The sequence below is a fragment of the Pelodiscus sinensis genome, chromosome 5 (assembly GCF_052426305.1).
Source record: "Pelodiscus sinensis isolate ZL-2025 chromosome 5, ASM5242630v1, whole genome shotgun sequence".
Classification (NCBI taxonomy): domain Eukaryota; kingdom Metazoa; phylum Chordata; order Testudines; family Trionychidae; genus Pelodiscus; species Pelodiscus sinensis.
In genome coordinates, this window is record NC_143056.1 from 114223442 (window position 1) to 114240292 (window position 16851).

Here is a 16851-nt window from a genome sequence, read left to right on the forward strand (position 1 = left end):
ATCAATAGCGAGAATGTTTTAAACACCCAATTTAGACAGAGACAGCATTTGAAAACATTATCTTGTTGTGGGCACAACTACTGAGCACAACCAACTGACTAGTTGGGATTGGTCCTGCCTTGGGCAGGGGGCTGGACTTGATGACCTCCTGAGGTCTCTTCCAGCTCTATGATTCTAGGAACCAGTAAACTCACTTGTAAAGGCATTAAAGTGGCTCTCATTTGGTGCTAACACCACACATTGTAAACAACCCTTAATACATGCTAAATAACAATGCCCTTAAAAAGTATTTTTCCCAGTCTAGACAAGGCCTGTGTATGTCCTGGCTGGCCTCTCATAGCTTAGTGAAAGGGGATAGTCTGTGAAGGTATGAGAAAATAACCCAGGCGCATGGGTTAACCATATACACAGTTACACTTTGACATCCCTCCCCAGAATGCTAATTAATCATGGACATTAGCTAGCCATTAATTAAACCAAATTTCCCTTCTCATCTCAATTATGCAGGTTTCAGGTGTCTGTGATATTCTTGTATCAGAGGGGTAGCCGTGTTAGTCTGAATCTGCAAAAGCGACGAGGAGTCCTGTGGCACCTTATAGACTAACTGAAGTGTAGGAGCATAAGCTTTCGTGGGCAAAGACCCACTTCGTCAGATGCATGTAGTGGAAATTTCCAGAGGCAGGAATAAATATTCTTATTTCATTAACTCCTCCAGTCTCATAGAGCTTTCCAAGGGCAGTCAGGGCCTGTGTTTCTAACCTTAAACCAAACAACCAACAAAAAAAAAGCCAACCTAAAAAATCCTTCCACGGTTCCTTATTCCACACAAAGCCGCTCCCCCACGCAAGGGGCCTGTAAAGTGGCCAGAGATACCGGGTGTTCAGTTTCCCAATGGCAAAACGGGGCTAATGCGCCCCACGCAGCCCCCATCGTTCCAAGCCAACAGCCCTGCACAGCACGTGCCCCACACACGTGCATTTCGCTAGGCTGCCGCGCACCGACCCCTCTGCAAGCAGCCTGGTTTCCACGCCAGGCTGTAGGGGGCCCCCCCAGCCGCCTTAGGGAAGAGCGCGGGGGGAGGCCAATGCCCGCCCCGCTCTCCAGCAGGAGTTTGCTCCCTGCTAGGGCCGCCGCCCTCGGGGAAGCGCGCGCGCTGCCCCCAGCGCCCCAGACACCCCGGGCCGCGCGGTGCCCCTCGCTCTGCAGCGCGCCGGGCTAGACGTGCAGGAGGGCACGTCCCGCTCGGGCTCTGGGCAGGCCGGCTGGCCCCGCCCCACACGTCAGCCCCTTGGAGCCTATTTAGATCCCCCGCCCCCCAGCCCCGCCGCGGTACTGCAGTGGCGGCGGGCAGCGGTGGCAGCGCGTAGAGCCGGCTCCCAGGTACGTCGCAGCCTCGCCTAGGCAGAGACGCCCCCACGGGCGGGCCGCTAGGATGATGGGGGGGGGGTTAGTTGCATAACCCCCCGAGTCACCGGGGGCGCGTGGAGGTGCCCGGGGATGACTCTATCACCCCGGGGTCGCCAATGGCTTCGGGCGGGAGGGGCGCGCGCGGGTTTGGGTGGGGAAGCGCTATGGAGCCGCTAGCTGCTGGCCGGCTCGTAGGGATAGAGGCGCCTGCAGCCCCGGGGATGGAGGGGTTAGTGCACCGGGAGGGCTCTGGGAACCGATGGGGGGGGTCAGCGGCGCGATTGCGGCTGCAGTCTGGGTCCCTGTGGCTTCATAGGGGTGTGTGGGGCACCGCGGCTACGGGCCCTGCGCTCGGAGTTCTCCTGGAGCTGCAATATCCGCTGTCCCCATCGATTGAGCCATGGCTGTGGGGCAATTCCATGCAGTTAGCTGACCTTGGAGCCCAGCCCCGGCGCTGCCCTGCGGGGTGATTGCGGGGGGGGGGGGGCATTCGGATTGCAGGCTCCTGACTAGCTGATCCTCTCCCCTCCTCCCGCCACGCGGCTTGTTTGGGGACCCCGAGCTGCGAAGACCAGATCCTGTCCCAGTGGGGCAGAGGAAAGAGCCCTGCGGTGCTGATGACTCGACTGCTCAGCATGGAGGCTTGCAAAACGTGCAGTGAGCCTCGTTGCTCCTGTTCGGATTACTGCGCTCAGACATTTTCCTTGGGCAACCCAGCTCGGTGATGGGTTTTTTTTCCAGGGAAGGGGAAGGTTGGGGCTAACTTCTGCCTGCGGCTGGAGAGGGGAAGTGAAATCCATGTCCAAATTGGGAATCGGGTTGGCCTGGCTCTTGGGATTGCTCCCTGGCTCAGGGCATTGGAGGTGGCTGGGTGGTTTAGGCATGCAAATGAAAGGAAAGTTACTCCAAGCTTTGCATTGTATAGGGCAGCAGACTGCTAGGAGCCAGAGCTCACTTTCCCTTTAACAGGCTGTGAGTACTCATCTTCCTCTTGCTACCCCTTTGTCTGGAGCAGGACCGAGCACACACAGGAGCTGCAACAGTACTGGGCTCTTGAACGTGGTGCTTGGACTGGCCTTATGAAACCAGGGGATGATCAAGCACAGCACACTGCAGGCAGTAACGCAGCAAGGGCTTGTCATGAGAAGCCGGGGGTGGGGATGGTGGTGCACATATGCTAACTACTGAGCCTGTGCTAGGTGAAATTCCCTACTTTGCCTTTGCTTGTAAAGCCCTTTGGCGGGCTCAGTTTCAAAAGCCTTGGGAGGCATTCTGGTTACAGCCCCAGCAACTTGCACTTTGGTCTGGCAAGGCATTAGGCTCAGCCAGTCAACAGCCTGGCTTCCAGTGACAGAACAAGAAGTGTTACTGTGGCACTCTGCGGGGGAAGGAAATATAGCTACGCAAACATGACAGTGCAAGGGAAAAAATAAATGTTTGTGGTGACATTAGTTTGCCAATTTTTCTGCCATTGCAAAAAACAAACTCCAACCAAACAATGTGTTTTGGGTCAGTTATGTAGCTATTTCCTTTGATCAGTGAGGAATGGAGCCAGTGCTGTTAGCTATGGCTGAGTCACATGCGTCCTATGTTCTCTAGAGGCAGGCATTTTATAAATTTCCACTGCTTGCTTATTACGTGGCATCACTTTCTGTAATGTGTTTTCAAAACCTTGTGGGGATAAAAACCTTTGCTTTTAGCTCTAAATATGCACAAACTTGTATGAATGATTTGCCTCCTACTTAAGGTGACCCTTTGGAAAAGCTTGTGGTTGTAAAGAGCTTCTAGAAAAGTGCATCTTGCAAAGCAAAAGCTTATTGAAACAGAACATGGGCACAGAGCCACATGTGAAGTAGAGTCAATCAACTACTGACTTCACCAGACAATAGATGTATGCCCTAGTTTTCATGCTGTGCTCACATGCTTGATTCTTTATAAAGCTCAGGGAGAGTGCCATAAATTATTGGCTAACTCCTTGGGTGGAATTATCCCTAGAATGTATATCTTACAGTTGATGAAATATTTCTGTTGGCCCTTGATCCAAACATGATGTATCACTTCCTGTCTAAGTCTTATCTTGCTGAGGACTTGCCACATGTAGAGATGCTTTAGTTTAGAGCAACAGTTCCAAACTTAAGTAGTTCACATGCCACCTTCTTAAAAAATTGGTTGTGACCTACAAGGGTGGAATAAAGCACAGGATGGGAACCCTGCTTTAGAGGACAAATCTGGACTGTGCATAAAATGTGGGTATCATGTTAAAATGCAGAGATGTTCCATGTTCAAGCCAATGACTCTAGCCCAGTGGTCCCCAACCTTTTGAGGTTGTCGGGCGCCAGGGGGCGTGGCCGTTTGCCGGCCGGGCACCAGGGGGCGGGGACACTAGCGCGCCCGGGGGCGGGCCCCCCCCAGCCGCGCGCCCGGGGCCAGCGCTCCCCCCGCCGAGTGCCTTGCGCTCGGGGCCGGCGCTCCCCCCCCCTCCGCCGAGTGCCGCGTGCCCGGGGCCGGCGCTCCCCCCCCTCCCGCTGAGTGCTGCGCGCCCAGCGCTCCCCCCGAGTGCCGCGCGCCCGGGGCCGGCGCTTCCCCCCCCCCGCCGAGTGCCGCGCGCCCGGGGCCGGCGCCCGCCCCCGCCGAGTGCCGCGTGCCCGGGGCCGGCGCCCGCCCCCGCCGAGTGCCGCCCCCCCCACCAAGCACCCGTGCGCCATGTGCCCGGGGCCAGGTCAGCCCCGAGCACCTGGCGGGCGCATTGAAATGCCCCCGCGGGCACCGTGTTGGGGACCACGGCTCTAGCCTCTTTGTTCACTGGGCCATACAGGTAGGGACAATACCTAGGAAAACTGTCAAACTTATTAATGTGTACAGTACTGCATAGAGGCACTGCTGAGGGGCCTTTCATGCTAGACCATGTGAACTAAAGGGACCACCTGCCTAGTTTAGCTTACACTTCAAAATTATTTATTGAATGTCATAACTGTATCTGAGGAGCAGGTGTGATTCTGGCTGCTGGGAGATGTGACAGAAAGATGAAGTGATTCATCTTCCCTGTGTATCTGACATACTGTGAAACACTTAATTGATGGAGTCTGCTATTTGGCTAAATAAAAACCCCAGTGTCTTTCTCCCTATCCGTAGATTTCATTGGGAAAAACCTATCCCACAGACACAACACAGTAAATCCTGTTTCCCTCCACACACCTCTGGGAAGGTTGTGGGTTTTTTTTGTTTTGTTTTTTTTAAACTCACACTGATCCTGACCTGATCTGGCCTGTGGAGGCCCTTTTGTGTCCCTCCCCTGCCCTTCAGGCTGTGTCTATGCTACAGCAACTACAATAGCTCAGCTGCACCAGTGCAACTGTGCCACTGTAGCACTTCTGGTGAAGACACTAAGCTGTTGGTTTAACTCCTGCCTTCATGAGCAGTGGCAGCTATGGCAGCTGGAGAAGCTCTCTCACCAAAGTAATGCTGCCTACACTTAAGTTTAGTGTACTTACGTTGCTCAGGGGTGTGGATTATTCACACCCTTGAGTAACCTAAGGTATACTGAAATAATTTGTAGTGTAGACAGCCTGAGTCTAGCTCTACTCTACTACTAGGCCTGATATAACCTAGGCAATTACATCACTAAATTGCTGAGAGGTCAGAAAAATCTAGGAGTGGCATAGTTAGGAACTCTTCTGTCAACCAGGCCATGACCTCTTGGGCAGGTGGATTACAGATGTGCCTTTGCCACACAGCTGTAGCATTTTTAAGTGAAGGCAAACCCCTTCATATTGGTGCAATAGAATACCCATTGCTAGACAGTGCTTTACTCTGAAAGAAAGAAATGGCTTTATTTAACTAAAAAAAAAAAATTTTGGACTATAATGCAAAGCCTTCTGTGATGTTGTTGGAGCATGTTACTGGAGTGCTACGCTGACTATAATCATCCACCATAACACCTTATTGGGGGCAAACTATAATCCACTTCCTGAGAATATTTAATTTTATAATTATGGGTGATCCACGGGTTCTCAACCAGATTGTATGCTTCCGGCCTCTCCTGAAGGCAGCATCACCAAGTGTCTTAGCTATGTGATGACTAACTGTGTTGCTTGTGATACAGGGTCCAGGCTTATATGCACATGGAGTTCATTTCAAAGCTACTGTAATATTTCAAATGCTTAGGTGAAATTAATGTTAAATTCTCTTTTTCAGCACTTACAAAATGTCTGTTAAGGAACTTCTCATTCAAAATGTTCACAAAGAGGAGCACAGTCATGCCCACAACAAGATCACTGTTGTTGGGGTTGGTGCAGTTGGCATGGCTTGTGCAATCAGCATCCTGATGAAGGTAAGTGTCAGGGCTTAACTCTCCTTCCTCTGGGACTAAAGAAAGAGAATAGCTACATCCATTAATTTACCTGGCCACTCTTGCACCATGTAAATGCCATTTTACCTGATATGTTAGATGGAATATAGGTATTTGCTCATACCTTTGCTGTACTTGAGCTCATAAATAACATTTACTATTAGAATGTTTCCCCAACAATTGCCAGCTTTCTGACTTTCTTTTATACAGAACCCCATATCTGATTTAATTAAGACTAGGGTCAGATGGAGAATAGGAAATCTTGAGGCTGCAGTGCTGTCTAGTGGCCACAGGAGAGATCACTTGCTTCTGAAGCCAGATAATGGAAGGTCTGATAAATGGGGGTTTACTGTAACTATTCCCTCTGGGCAGATAGCTAGAATAGTTGCAGAATAAAATACCTGGATTCCAAGACTTTTTGTACTGCTAGAATTCCTAATGTTGTTTGGTTTTAAGCAAGAGAAAACGAGCTATTGAATTGTTTGTTTTACTGTGTAGTGGAAGCAATTCCAATGTAGATATGAGAAATACTGGACTGAGATGTAAATGTGTGTAGTGCACTGAGTATGCAATGCAATCTCTAGAACATAGCTTCTTTCCCAGAACATACAGGAATGGAGAATGGTAGTCTGTTCTAAATCTTAACTGAATTCTCCAAATTGAATGACCAACCATTTATTGATCATGGCATGGATGATTTTTATTGTAATATAGTCACTGATTATGCTTCATAAGTGTCTTGTTCAGGTGAACATGCATTGAAACATTTGCACTCCACAGTCTAGTACCAATAGATGTAGTACAGAAAGGAAAACTACTGCAAATCTCAATACTTCCCCCCCCCCCCCAAAAGCTAGCACCTTGATAGAAGTAGAATTTCCAGGTAACTAAAATGTGCCACAGAATGACAGTTTTCTGATCTAGACTAGCAATAGTTCTTTAACTACACTTAACTTATGCTGCTGCCATTTTTCTAAGGTCTGACTTGACAGATTAGTGTTGTATCTTAACATGCTGGATTTCTGAATTAACTTGGTCTTTAATTGTGCTTCTGGCTTCTTGTAGGATTTGGCTGATGAACTTGCCCTTGTTGATGTCATAGAGGACAAACTGAGGGGAGAGATGCTGGATCTTCAGCATGGCAGTCTCTTCCTTAGAACACCAAAAATTGTCTCTGGCAAAGGTTAGTGTGCTGTGACTTTTTTTAAATTTAATAGTTTCTAAATGGAGACCATCACTTCTGACACACAATTGCTCATCCCAATGTTAGACATGATCTGTAGTCCTAGTATTGAATACCAGGCATTAACCTGTTTGTTCATACAGAACAGGTGATGCTTGGTCTAGCCATGACTGCAGGGGACTACATTTGATGACCTCTTGAGGTTCCTTCCAGTTCTGATTCCATGAACAGAAGAATGGCCATACTGCGTCAGGCCAGTGGTCTACCTAGCCCAGTATTTTGTCTTGACACTGCCCAGTACTAGCTACTTTAGAAGGAATGAACAGAATATGGAAACTTCAAGTGGTCAATCTTCTCATGCCGTCCCAGTTCTGATCTTAGGCATACCCAAAGCATAGGTTGGTGGCTGATCATCTCAGCTAACAGCAACTGATGGACCTATCCTCCATGAATTTATTGAAGTATAACTTGGTTCAAACAATTCAACATCCTGTGGCAATGAGTTCCAGAAATTGATTCTGCATTGTGAGACCTATTTCCTTATGTATGTTAACTTGTTTGTTTTCATTGTGACCCCTTAACACCTGGTCTGCCAGCATTTGACACCAGTCATGGTTTTCTAAACTTCTATCCTATCCCCTTGCCTTTAGTTGTGTCTCTAAGATGAATAGTCCTCAATTTCTCTTCTTAGGGAAGATCTTCTCTATTCCTGGTCACTGTTGCCCTTTCCTGAAAAAAAAAAGTGGTTCAGAGCTGCCAAATTTGAATTTGTAATTTTACATTCAAGCTAATGGAGGTGAGGACTTGTGTGTTCTGGAGTTGACCACTGGGGATAGAACATACTTTAAAGCAGTGGTCACCAACAAGTAGATCAGGATCTACTGGTAGATCTTAGAGCCTCTGACAGGTGATCCTGATGTTTGGCCAAGAGGCTATCAAGTGCCGGCTCTTCAGCTGCCCCTCCCTTGACTGCTGCACATTTCCTACCCTTTGCCTTGCAGCTGTCTCCTCAGGAGCCTCCTGCTTGCTGTGTAGGATAAGGGAGGGAAAGGAGGGTGCTGATGTCACCCTCTGTATCCTATCTCCATAGAACAGAGGGGGGCACAACAGCACTTAGGATGGAGTTTGCTGGCTGCTTTTGAGTGGTGCAGAGCCAGGGTAGGGGTGAGCCTGCCTTAGCCCCACTGCACCACCACCCAGGAGCTAACTGAGGAAAGCAGTGCCCACCCAGAGCCCACATCCCAAATTCGTACCTCAGCCACGAACCCTCTCCTACACCCCAAGGCCCTGCTCAAGCCCCGAGTACCCCTACATCTAAACACCTTCCCAAAGCCTGCACGTAGCAGGTATCCCAAATGCCTGCCCCAAGCTCAGTTCAGAGCCTCTCTCTCCAAATCCCTTAATCCAAGACCAGAGCCTGCACCCCAATCCTCTGCCCCAGTCTGGTGAAAGTGAGGGAGGATGAGGGAGAGAGGACCAAATGATCAGGGGTGGGGCCTCAGAGAAGGGACACAAAGGAGGTGGGGGCAAGGGTATTTGGGTTTGAGGTAGATCTTGGGTTACACTGAAATTCAAAAAGTGATCTTGTGCTTAAAAAGGTTGGAGACCCCTGCTTTAAAGGTTCTTAACATAAGTGTATCGTCTTACCCTGATCACCTTATTCTGTGGCTGGATAATCCCCACCATGACTTGTGTTCTTGTCTGCCACTCCTGTTGGCTATAAACAGCCTAGGTCAAGCCAGTTTACATTTTAAAGTAGCTACTGACTGTGGCAAGTGCTAGTGTATAGCTAACTTTTCTCAACCAGAGAATAACTCCCTCATCCATATGCAGTCTCTAGGGGTGTGTCTAGACTACAGGGTTTTGTTGACAAAAGTGGACTTTTGTGGACAAAATTATACCTGCGTCTACACTGCCACTGAGTTCTGTCAACATAATGCCGACAGAACTCAAGTTTTGTCGATGGCTGTAAACCTCATTCTATGAGGAATAACACCTTTTGTCGACAGTTCTGTTGACAGAAGGCGTAATCTACACTCATGTCGACAAAGCGGCTTGCTGTGTCGACAGAACAGGATGTAGTCTAGATGCTCTTTGTCGACAGTATCTGTCAAGACAACTTCTGCCAACAAAAGCCTGTAGTCTAGACATACCCTAGAAGAAGGGAGGCACTTTTTTTTTCTAATCTTAAGACATGTCACCCACACTTATTCTAGCCAGAGAAACATACAACATCCCTACTTATGCCTCAGCTACTGTCCAGATGGGCTTCTTTCAGGGCTACCATCAGCAGCAGTGCACTCAGTGTTTCCTTTCATGGAATGTGTCTTTTTTCTTTAAAAGTAACCCGTTGAGTCTTCCCAACAGGGCTTTCTTCTCCCTCCTTCCATTGTTGGAGACTCCTGTTACAACTGACACGAGTCTGCTTCAGTAATGCTCTTGGGTGAATGAAAGCTGATGAAGGATCTGCAAGTACCACTGCATGGCAGGCAGACAGTGCTATATGGTTTTGCCACTTCCCCCCCTCCTCCCTTCACTCTCACTTCTTGGGTGTTCTGTTTTGCTGTTCTCAGTAGCTTTTAACCAGAGACCAACAGGCCTGTCGCCATCCTGCTCTATCAGCAGCAGCTTCCCATGTGCTAGAGTTGACGTGAGCAGCTTTTAGATGAACTATGGGGGTACCTTTCCTATTTTTGTTGGCCTCCCAGCATACATGCCTCACTTCCAACTGTCCATAAAGCATGGCGGTGAGGAGTTGGGTACCCTCCATATGTAGGTGACCTGCTAAGCAAAGTTGTACATGATTAGTCTTGCAGCACTGGTGCAGGACCTTGTCTGTCAGCTTCTGACAGTGCATGTGAAAACATTGTAGCTACTTTGTGCCTGCTGCTGTAGTGTTTATTTAATAGCTCTAGAGGAGGGTGCTTAACACCCTCCATGCTCAGGCACTCAGGAGCAATGGTTAGGTCTCCTAGGCCTCGGGCAAGTACCCTAGGTTCAGTTGTGCTCTATAACAGCCATCCTGTATGACCCTGGACAAGGCACTTAGTCTGTCAGCTGCATCTCTCACAGGAGTGTTGAGACATTCATTTAGTCCCCATTACTATAGCATCAAACTTGTGCAGCAACAAATTGAAACCTTCTACTGTGCAGAGAAGATTAGTAATGGATTAGCAGGAGAGTGCTGTATTTGGCTAAGTGCTGTCCCGCAGCACCTGCAGACACATGAGCTCTAACTCAAGGATAGTGGAACTCCAGGCTTGTTCTGAGCAGTACATGGAAGGAATTAATGTTTGACACTTGCTTTGTAGACTACAGTGTGACTGCACACTCCAAGCTGGTGATCATCACCGCTGGCGCTCGCCAGCAAGAAGGGGAGAGTCGTCTTAACTTGGTCCAGCGCAACGTGAACATCTTTAAATTCATCATTCCCAACGTTGTCAAGTACAGCCCTGACTGTATGCTGCTTGTCGTATCCAATCCAGGTCAGGCTTGTTAGGATGGCTTAATACAGACTTCTCGGTTCCCTTGCGAATCCATGCTTCACAAGGGAAAGCTAATCTCTTGTTGGCTGGGCAGGGGGTGGAGGTAACGCTCGCCTGTTAAGTTCTCAGTTTGGGTTAAAACTTAGGAAGCAGAGCATTTAGTCATTTTCCCCTCCCCCTACCTTGCAAAAAAACTCCTTCACCTTGAACTGGTGGGTGAGCCTTAATAGGCAAACTTGCCTGCAACTGTTTTGTAGAGCTCTTGCAGCAGGCCTAAGTAAGAGGTTGACATCTCATAGGCATGTATAGTCTTAAATAAATGAGTAATTTAATCCTCTCTGGCATTCACCTAAAGGTAATTTTGCTAATAGGCATCTAGATATAAAATGGGAAGGCATATTGCAGTTCTGTGCTCTATTCAGGGTAGTAAACAAAACAAAAAACCCCACCTCTGCAGCTAGAACCCTGACAAGAATCAGTTGGAATAAACTTTCAGACAGGGTATTGGTCTTCATCAATGAAAAAAGTAAGTCCTTTTAGCAAACTGGCTTTTGTATTAATAGTTGATATTTTGACCTACGTGGCCTGGAAGATCAGCGGCTTTCCTAAACACCGTGTTATTGGTAGTGGCTGCAATCTAGATTCTGCCCGTTTCCGCTACCTCATGGGAGAAAAACTGGGCATCCATTCTTTAAGCTGCCATGGATGGATAATTGGAGAGCATGGAGACTCTAGTGGTATGTATGAAATGCTACTTATTTTTAGCCTTACTCAGTTTTGATTTTTAAAAAACACACAACATAGTCGAGGGGCTCAAGACTATCTCTACCAGGTTCTCTGACAATACCACTATTCATTCTTTGGCAAAGAAGTGTTCTGTGGATCTTAAGGCAATGCATGTTTTCTTAATTTGCCTGCTGTTAACTTCTGTGGCATGTAGTAATAGTAGATGATCTATATTTGACTTGGCCTGTTCCACTTAGAAAAGGTCGCTACTGTAACCCGAGAAGGGTCAAAACCTGTAGACTAAATTCTCCACGGAACTCTCATGCAAGGAGTCAAGAGGGTGAAGCTCCTCCTTGCAAGGGACTCAAGACATGCACTGGACTGGCTTTTAATTCCAGTAATTGAGTCTTCACAGATGTTTGGTGCCTCTTTCAAAACCTATATTGGCATGCAGGTCTAGGCCAGGAGTAGCTGACTGTTCAACATGTCTTCAAGTGATTGTCTGGGAAGGGGAGATTAACATTCTTTTTCCTTCTCACCCCTTTTATGAAACGGGCTAAATAGTCCCCTAGTCAATCCATTCCTTGTCCAATCAAAAAATCCGAACTGACCTTCAACCTTAAGCTGACCAGCGTTGTAAAGAAATCGGGACTCAAGCTTTCAAACTGCTAGTCCATAATCTGGACAAGCTTTGCAAGATTGACTTTAATCCTAAAAAATATACAGACCTTAGTATAACATTTTAAAAAAGGAAATTCATATGTCTAAGCTACAAGGGCATCTGCACAGCAGCGGACACTCAACCAAGTGTTATGGTAACTGTTAGTTTACAGTTGGGTAGAATGAAATTTAGGATTTGTCTAGGGCAGGGGTCAGCAACCTATGGCTCATGAGCCAAATTGACTCAATAGGGAGCCAGATATGGCTCTTTCACTGCTTGAGCTCAGCTTCCCTCCCCAAAGCAGGGAGACTGCGTTGGCGCTCCAGCCTCATGGCCTCATCAAGATTAGAGTGCCAGTACGGTCTTTTTGCGGGGGGGAGGGGTCTGAGCCTCCCTGCCAAATCTGGCTTGCTGGGAAGAAGTGGCTGCACACTGCCACTTATTTCACTCATTCCCCCCCAGCCCGAGATACACTCTCAGCTTGTTCCTGCACCCTGCTCCCATTCTGCTACTGCACCCCCATCCTATTCCCCTCACTGGAAGCCCTATCCCTCGCACAACTTCATTTTAGCCCCATTCCAGAGCCTAGGGGGACCCCAGTAGAGTTAAGTTAACCTGTGGCTTTGAACCTCAGTCCTCCCTGCCCCTCCCTCCACTGTGGGGCTGGAGTGCTAGGCAAGTGATGTGGCCCCCAACTGAAGCACCTCAGTAAGGCTTGGAGGTTTTTGGAGGGGTTTTTTTTGCTTCACTTATGTGGTCCCCAACTGATTTTTTCTGAGGGTCAGTGTCCCCTGACCCAAAAGAAGTTCCCCACCCCTGCCATGAACTCAAAATTGACATGTTGGACACTTTATTTAAAATGCCTGCCCAACAAGGCCCCTGTCAGGCCACAGCAGTCTTTCCCCTGCCCCAATCCTGGGGCAGGCCTCACGGTCTGGCCCCCATCTGACAACAGGAAGGGCTGGGGGTGGCTCCCCCTCCTGCAGCACTGTGGCAATCCTGGCCTGGCCCTTCATCCAGCTGTTGCTGCCAGGATGCAGCAGCCCAGCCCTGGCCAGGTAAGGTAATCTGGCCCTCCCACATACTCGTGTTTCCTACCCCCAAGCCCTGCCTCCTGCACCTCCTACACACCGCAGCCACCTGCCTGGAGCCACTCATACTTCAACCCAGATTCCTGCACCCCCAGATCCACAAACTGTTCCCCAGCAGCAGCAGAAGTCCTGTTAGTCTGAGTACGTTTCATTATTATTAGACATGATTAATAGTATAAAGTTGTAAATTCGGTCATGTAAATGAGCATTCTTATAGCTCTATTGGCCATGTGTTCTGAATTTTGATGTAATTTGGCTCCTATTTGAAAAAATTGCCAAGCTCTGGTTTAGTGAATGAGTATCTGCTCTATTATAGTGAAGTAATTTGATTGTGTGTTTCTTAGTACCTGTCTGGAGCGGGGTCAATGTTGCTGGTGTCTCCCTGAAGGCTCTATACCCTGACCTAGGAACGGATGCAGACAAAGAGCATTGGAAAGAAGTCCACAAACAGGTGGTAGACAGGTAAAGAACAATTTTGCAGTTGAACAAGTTGCTTTATTCTTAAATGGCACAGAACTATAGTGCTCATCAAATGGAGCAGATGTGTTCTTTATAATAGTGTAAGTATCTGCTGCAGTATCAGCAGAACAGTAACCAGTGTGAAGATGCAGAAGTAGTACAATTTAAAATAGGCATTTCTTAGAATTTAACACTTATCGCAGTCTAGTGGAGAAAGTTTTTAGTGAGCTGAAATATTGTATGCCCAGGACCTCTTACCTAGAACATTACTCCTCTCTCAATATTTCAGTGCAGAGAACTCAGTATTCAAATCTGTTTTAATAGATACTTGGGTGCTTGTCTGAATTCAATGGATGGAATCTTCAGAAGTGTTTCACCCGATAAAAGGGCACAATTTCTACTGAAAATCAGAGGCATAGTGCTAGAAATGACTTCCATTGCCTTCAGATTTCAAAACCAAGTTTCAAACTGAAGCTTCACCATTTTGCTTTTAGAACATGTAAGAATGTCTTTACTTCTGCAGTGCCTATGAGGTTATCAAGTTGAAGGGATACACATCCTGGGCAATTGGTCTCTCTGTGGCAGATCTAGCTGAAACCGTTATGAAGAACCTGAGAAGGGTGCACCCAATTTCAACTATGGTTAAGGTAAGCAGCAGCCTTCTTGTGTTGAGATAAAAATTAATTTATACCAAATACTTATTCCCTATTATCTAAACTTGCACACCTAAATCTGGGTAGGTGCTGGCTATGTACTGTTTGTTTGTATCTTGTGACTAAGATTTAATTTTTGATAATTCTAGCATGACCAGGATGTACAGAGCCTTTCCTCTAAATCTGTGTAATTTTCAAACTAGCTTTACCAAATTCCTGGGAAACTTTGCTAGCAGTTTAGACCACTACCTTTTCCACTTCAAAACCTTGTACTGTAGACATAGCCCAATACTCAAATAAGGAAAACCAAGGTTGTAATGAAACCATGTAATCAAAGTAATAATCTTCTATTTCCTTTTTAGGGCATGTATGGAGTAAGCAGTGATGTCTTCCTAAGTGTTCCCTGTGTGTTGGGATATGCTGGCATCACAGATGTAGTGAAGATGACCCTTAAGAGTGAGGAAGAAGAAAAGCTAAGGAAGAGTGCAGATACACTTTGGGGAATCCAGAAGGAACTGCAGTTTTAACTTATGTCCTAAACATAAGTTAGACATTAGTGAATTTGTCTGTTGCACTGTTCGAGTAGGTCAAGTCCTCTAATCTAGGTACTGACTAGAAACTTGTAAAGCTAAAGTCTATGAACAATGTTTCCTGAAAGTAGAGTATGAAACTATTGAGACATCCTATTCACCAAAATCTGACTTCTTAGCCAGAGGTAGATCACAGCCTTGTCATTTACAGTAAGTGGTGTAAAATAGATCTAGCACTCCTTGTGAAACACTGCCTAACATCCTCTGCCTCTCAGTTTAATGTCACTTCAGAAGAGCAATTGGTTTTACAACTGTGTAATGTAGAGACCAAAGTATTTCTTGTATTACAGAAAGGATGGGGGTAAACCAACTCTGACCAACTTCTTCTGATAGCTTAAAAATCTCAACTTCTTGCAGGTCCAAATGTATCTTCCTTATTGCTTTGGAATCTATGTGCATACCCTTTCTGGAGAAATGTTGTGTACACTAATACTGGAATAGCTGTAACTCTGGTTCATAGAAATGTAAAAACAAGGACTTCTGTATACAACAAAGGCCACTGCAAGCATTCAACTGTAGTACCAGCCCTGACACCAAATAAATTGTGAACTGCTTCTTTTGTTTCCTTGCCTAATTATTTTAGGGATCAAACATGGCTTTTGTAAAGGGAAATCTATTAAATTCTGAAGTCAACAAGCTTTGAACTTTCAGACAGACCCCTCATCCAAAGCGCCTAAGCAAACTAAATCATGGGCTATGAGGGGAGGGCCTTTAGTGGTCAGTTTGCACAGTAGAGAGAAGTAAATAGCAAGCCCTCCTGCAAAGAGCTGTATTGGGCTTATTTGCTGTTCAACATCAGTGATCTGGAAGAAAGGGACAAACAATGTGGGTACAAAACAATTTAGTAAAAGTCCACAGCTCTACACAGCAATCTCACAAATGGGTGAGGGTGACAAAAGGGTAGATGAAATTCAGTATCAAATACTATAATATACACAGGAAAACATTCCAACTATACATACAAAATGGTAGGCTCTAGATAGATAATTCTCAAACCTACCTGCTTACGTTTAGTAAGGAACACAGAAAATATAAAGCCCTTCAATAAATCTGCAAGGCACTCATACTTTGAATACTGCCTGCAGTTCTGATCACTATCTCAAGGCATAGGGAATGGCACTGGGTACAAAAACTCTATGGACTTTTAAGCTTAAACATACAGGTGATTTTGCATATCCCAAGTGCTGTAGAAGGGAAGAGGAAAACGTTTATCCCTCAACACATGCACTAATGATTAACAGATGAAACTAATGAGCAGCAGGTTTAAAGGAAGTAGTTATAGTCCATCAGTGAAATTCATTGCCATGACATCAAGGCAAAAAGCATACCTGGGCTCAAAAAGTTAATGGGATCTTGATTAGCTAAGATGGGGCAGGCATGTCATCTCATGGTGCAAGTGGACCTGAATCTCCACCAGCCTGAAACTGGGACTAGACAACAGGATAGGTCACACCAAGTTTCCTAGTTCAAAGCTCTGAAGCATAGCACTGCCTAATGTTAAAGGCAGGATACCAGGCTAGAATGACCTTGGTTTGACCTAGTATGGCCATTCTTATAAAGAACTTACCTCTGAAGTTAGGCTGACACAGAAAAGTACAGTACAGAAAGCTTTTCTGGAATATCAACCATAATATTTCTATAGCTCCATCACCACAAACCAACCATTTAATTACCCCATTAGATTTTTTTTTACACTAATTAATTACTGCATAAAAATCCCAGCAGACAGCTGAGTCCACAGGGCCTCAGTACACAGCATGTCTTCTACATTTTGATATGTAAAAAGGTGTGAGAAGCTTTTGTCACGTGAGGTTTGAAATACAATTGAAGTCAATTTCTTGAAGTATATGCTCACCATTAAGCTAAAATAAACTAATGCAAACTACATTCCAAAGAAAAACAAAGAGATTTTTACTTACCTGGAAAATGGAGAGTAACTCAGCAATCGATGTTAATGGCATACATCCTTCTCTCTACACAGATGGTTAACAGGCAAATGAATCGGAATAAAAGTTTGCCATAATAGGAGTATCTGCTGCTAGTGCATACAAGAAAGCAGGTTAGCAGCTTCTCTACAACTTAATGCACTGATAGAATCACTGAAAACCTTAGAGTGTGTGTGCGCGCGTGCGTGTGCACAGGGTGGAAGAATCACCCTTTTGTAGGGAACACCTTCAAGTACTCCACGTTAATTGGGGCCCTAAATTGTAATAGTGAGCTGATTTGAGGAAGGAAGCTACACTTTGAC

The 16851-nt window shown here is 46.4% G+C and overlaps 1 protein-coding gene across 1 annotated transcript; it reads left to right on the forward strand.

Moving 5' to 3' along the window:
- Positions 1-1225: 1225 nt before the first annotated feature.
- LDH-A (L-lactate dehydrogenase A chain) lies at positions 1226-15157 on the forward strand. The gene is made up of 8 exons (XM_075928111.2): positions 1226-1380; positions 5602-5737; positions 6821-6938; positions 10250-10423; positions 10987-11160; positions 13246-13363; positions 13884-14007; positions 14376-15157. The coding sequence occupies exons 2-8, from the start codon at positions 5612-5614 to the stop codon at positions 14538-14540; spliced, it is 999 nt and encodes a 332-aa protein (XP_075784226.2). The 5' UTR covers positions 1226-1380; positions 5602-5611; the 3' UTR covers positions 14541-15157.
- The last annotated feature ends 1694 nt before the right edge of the window (positions 15158-16851 follow it).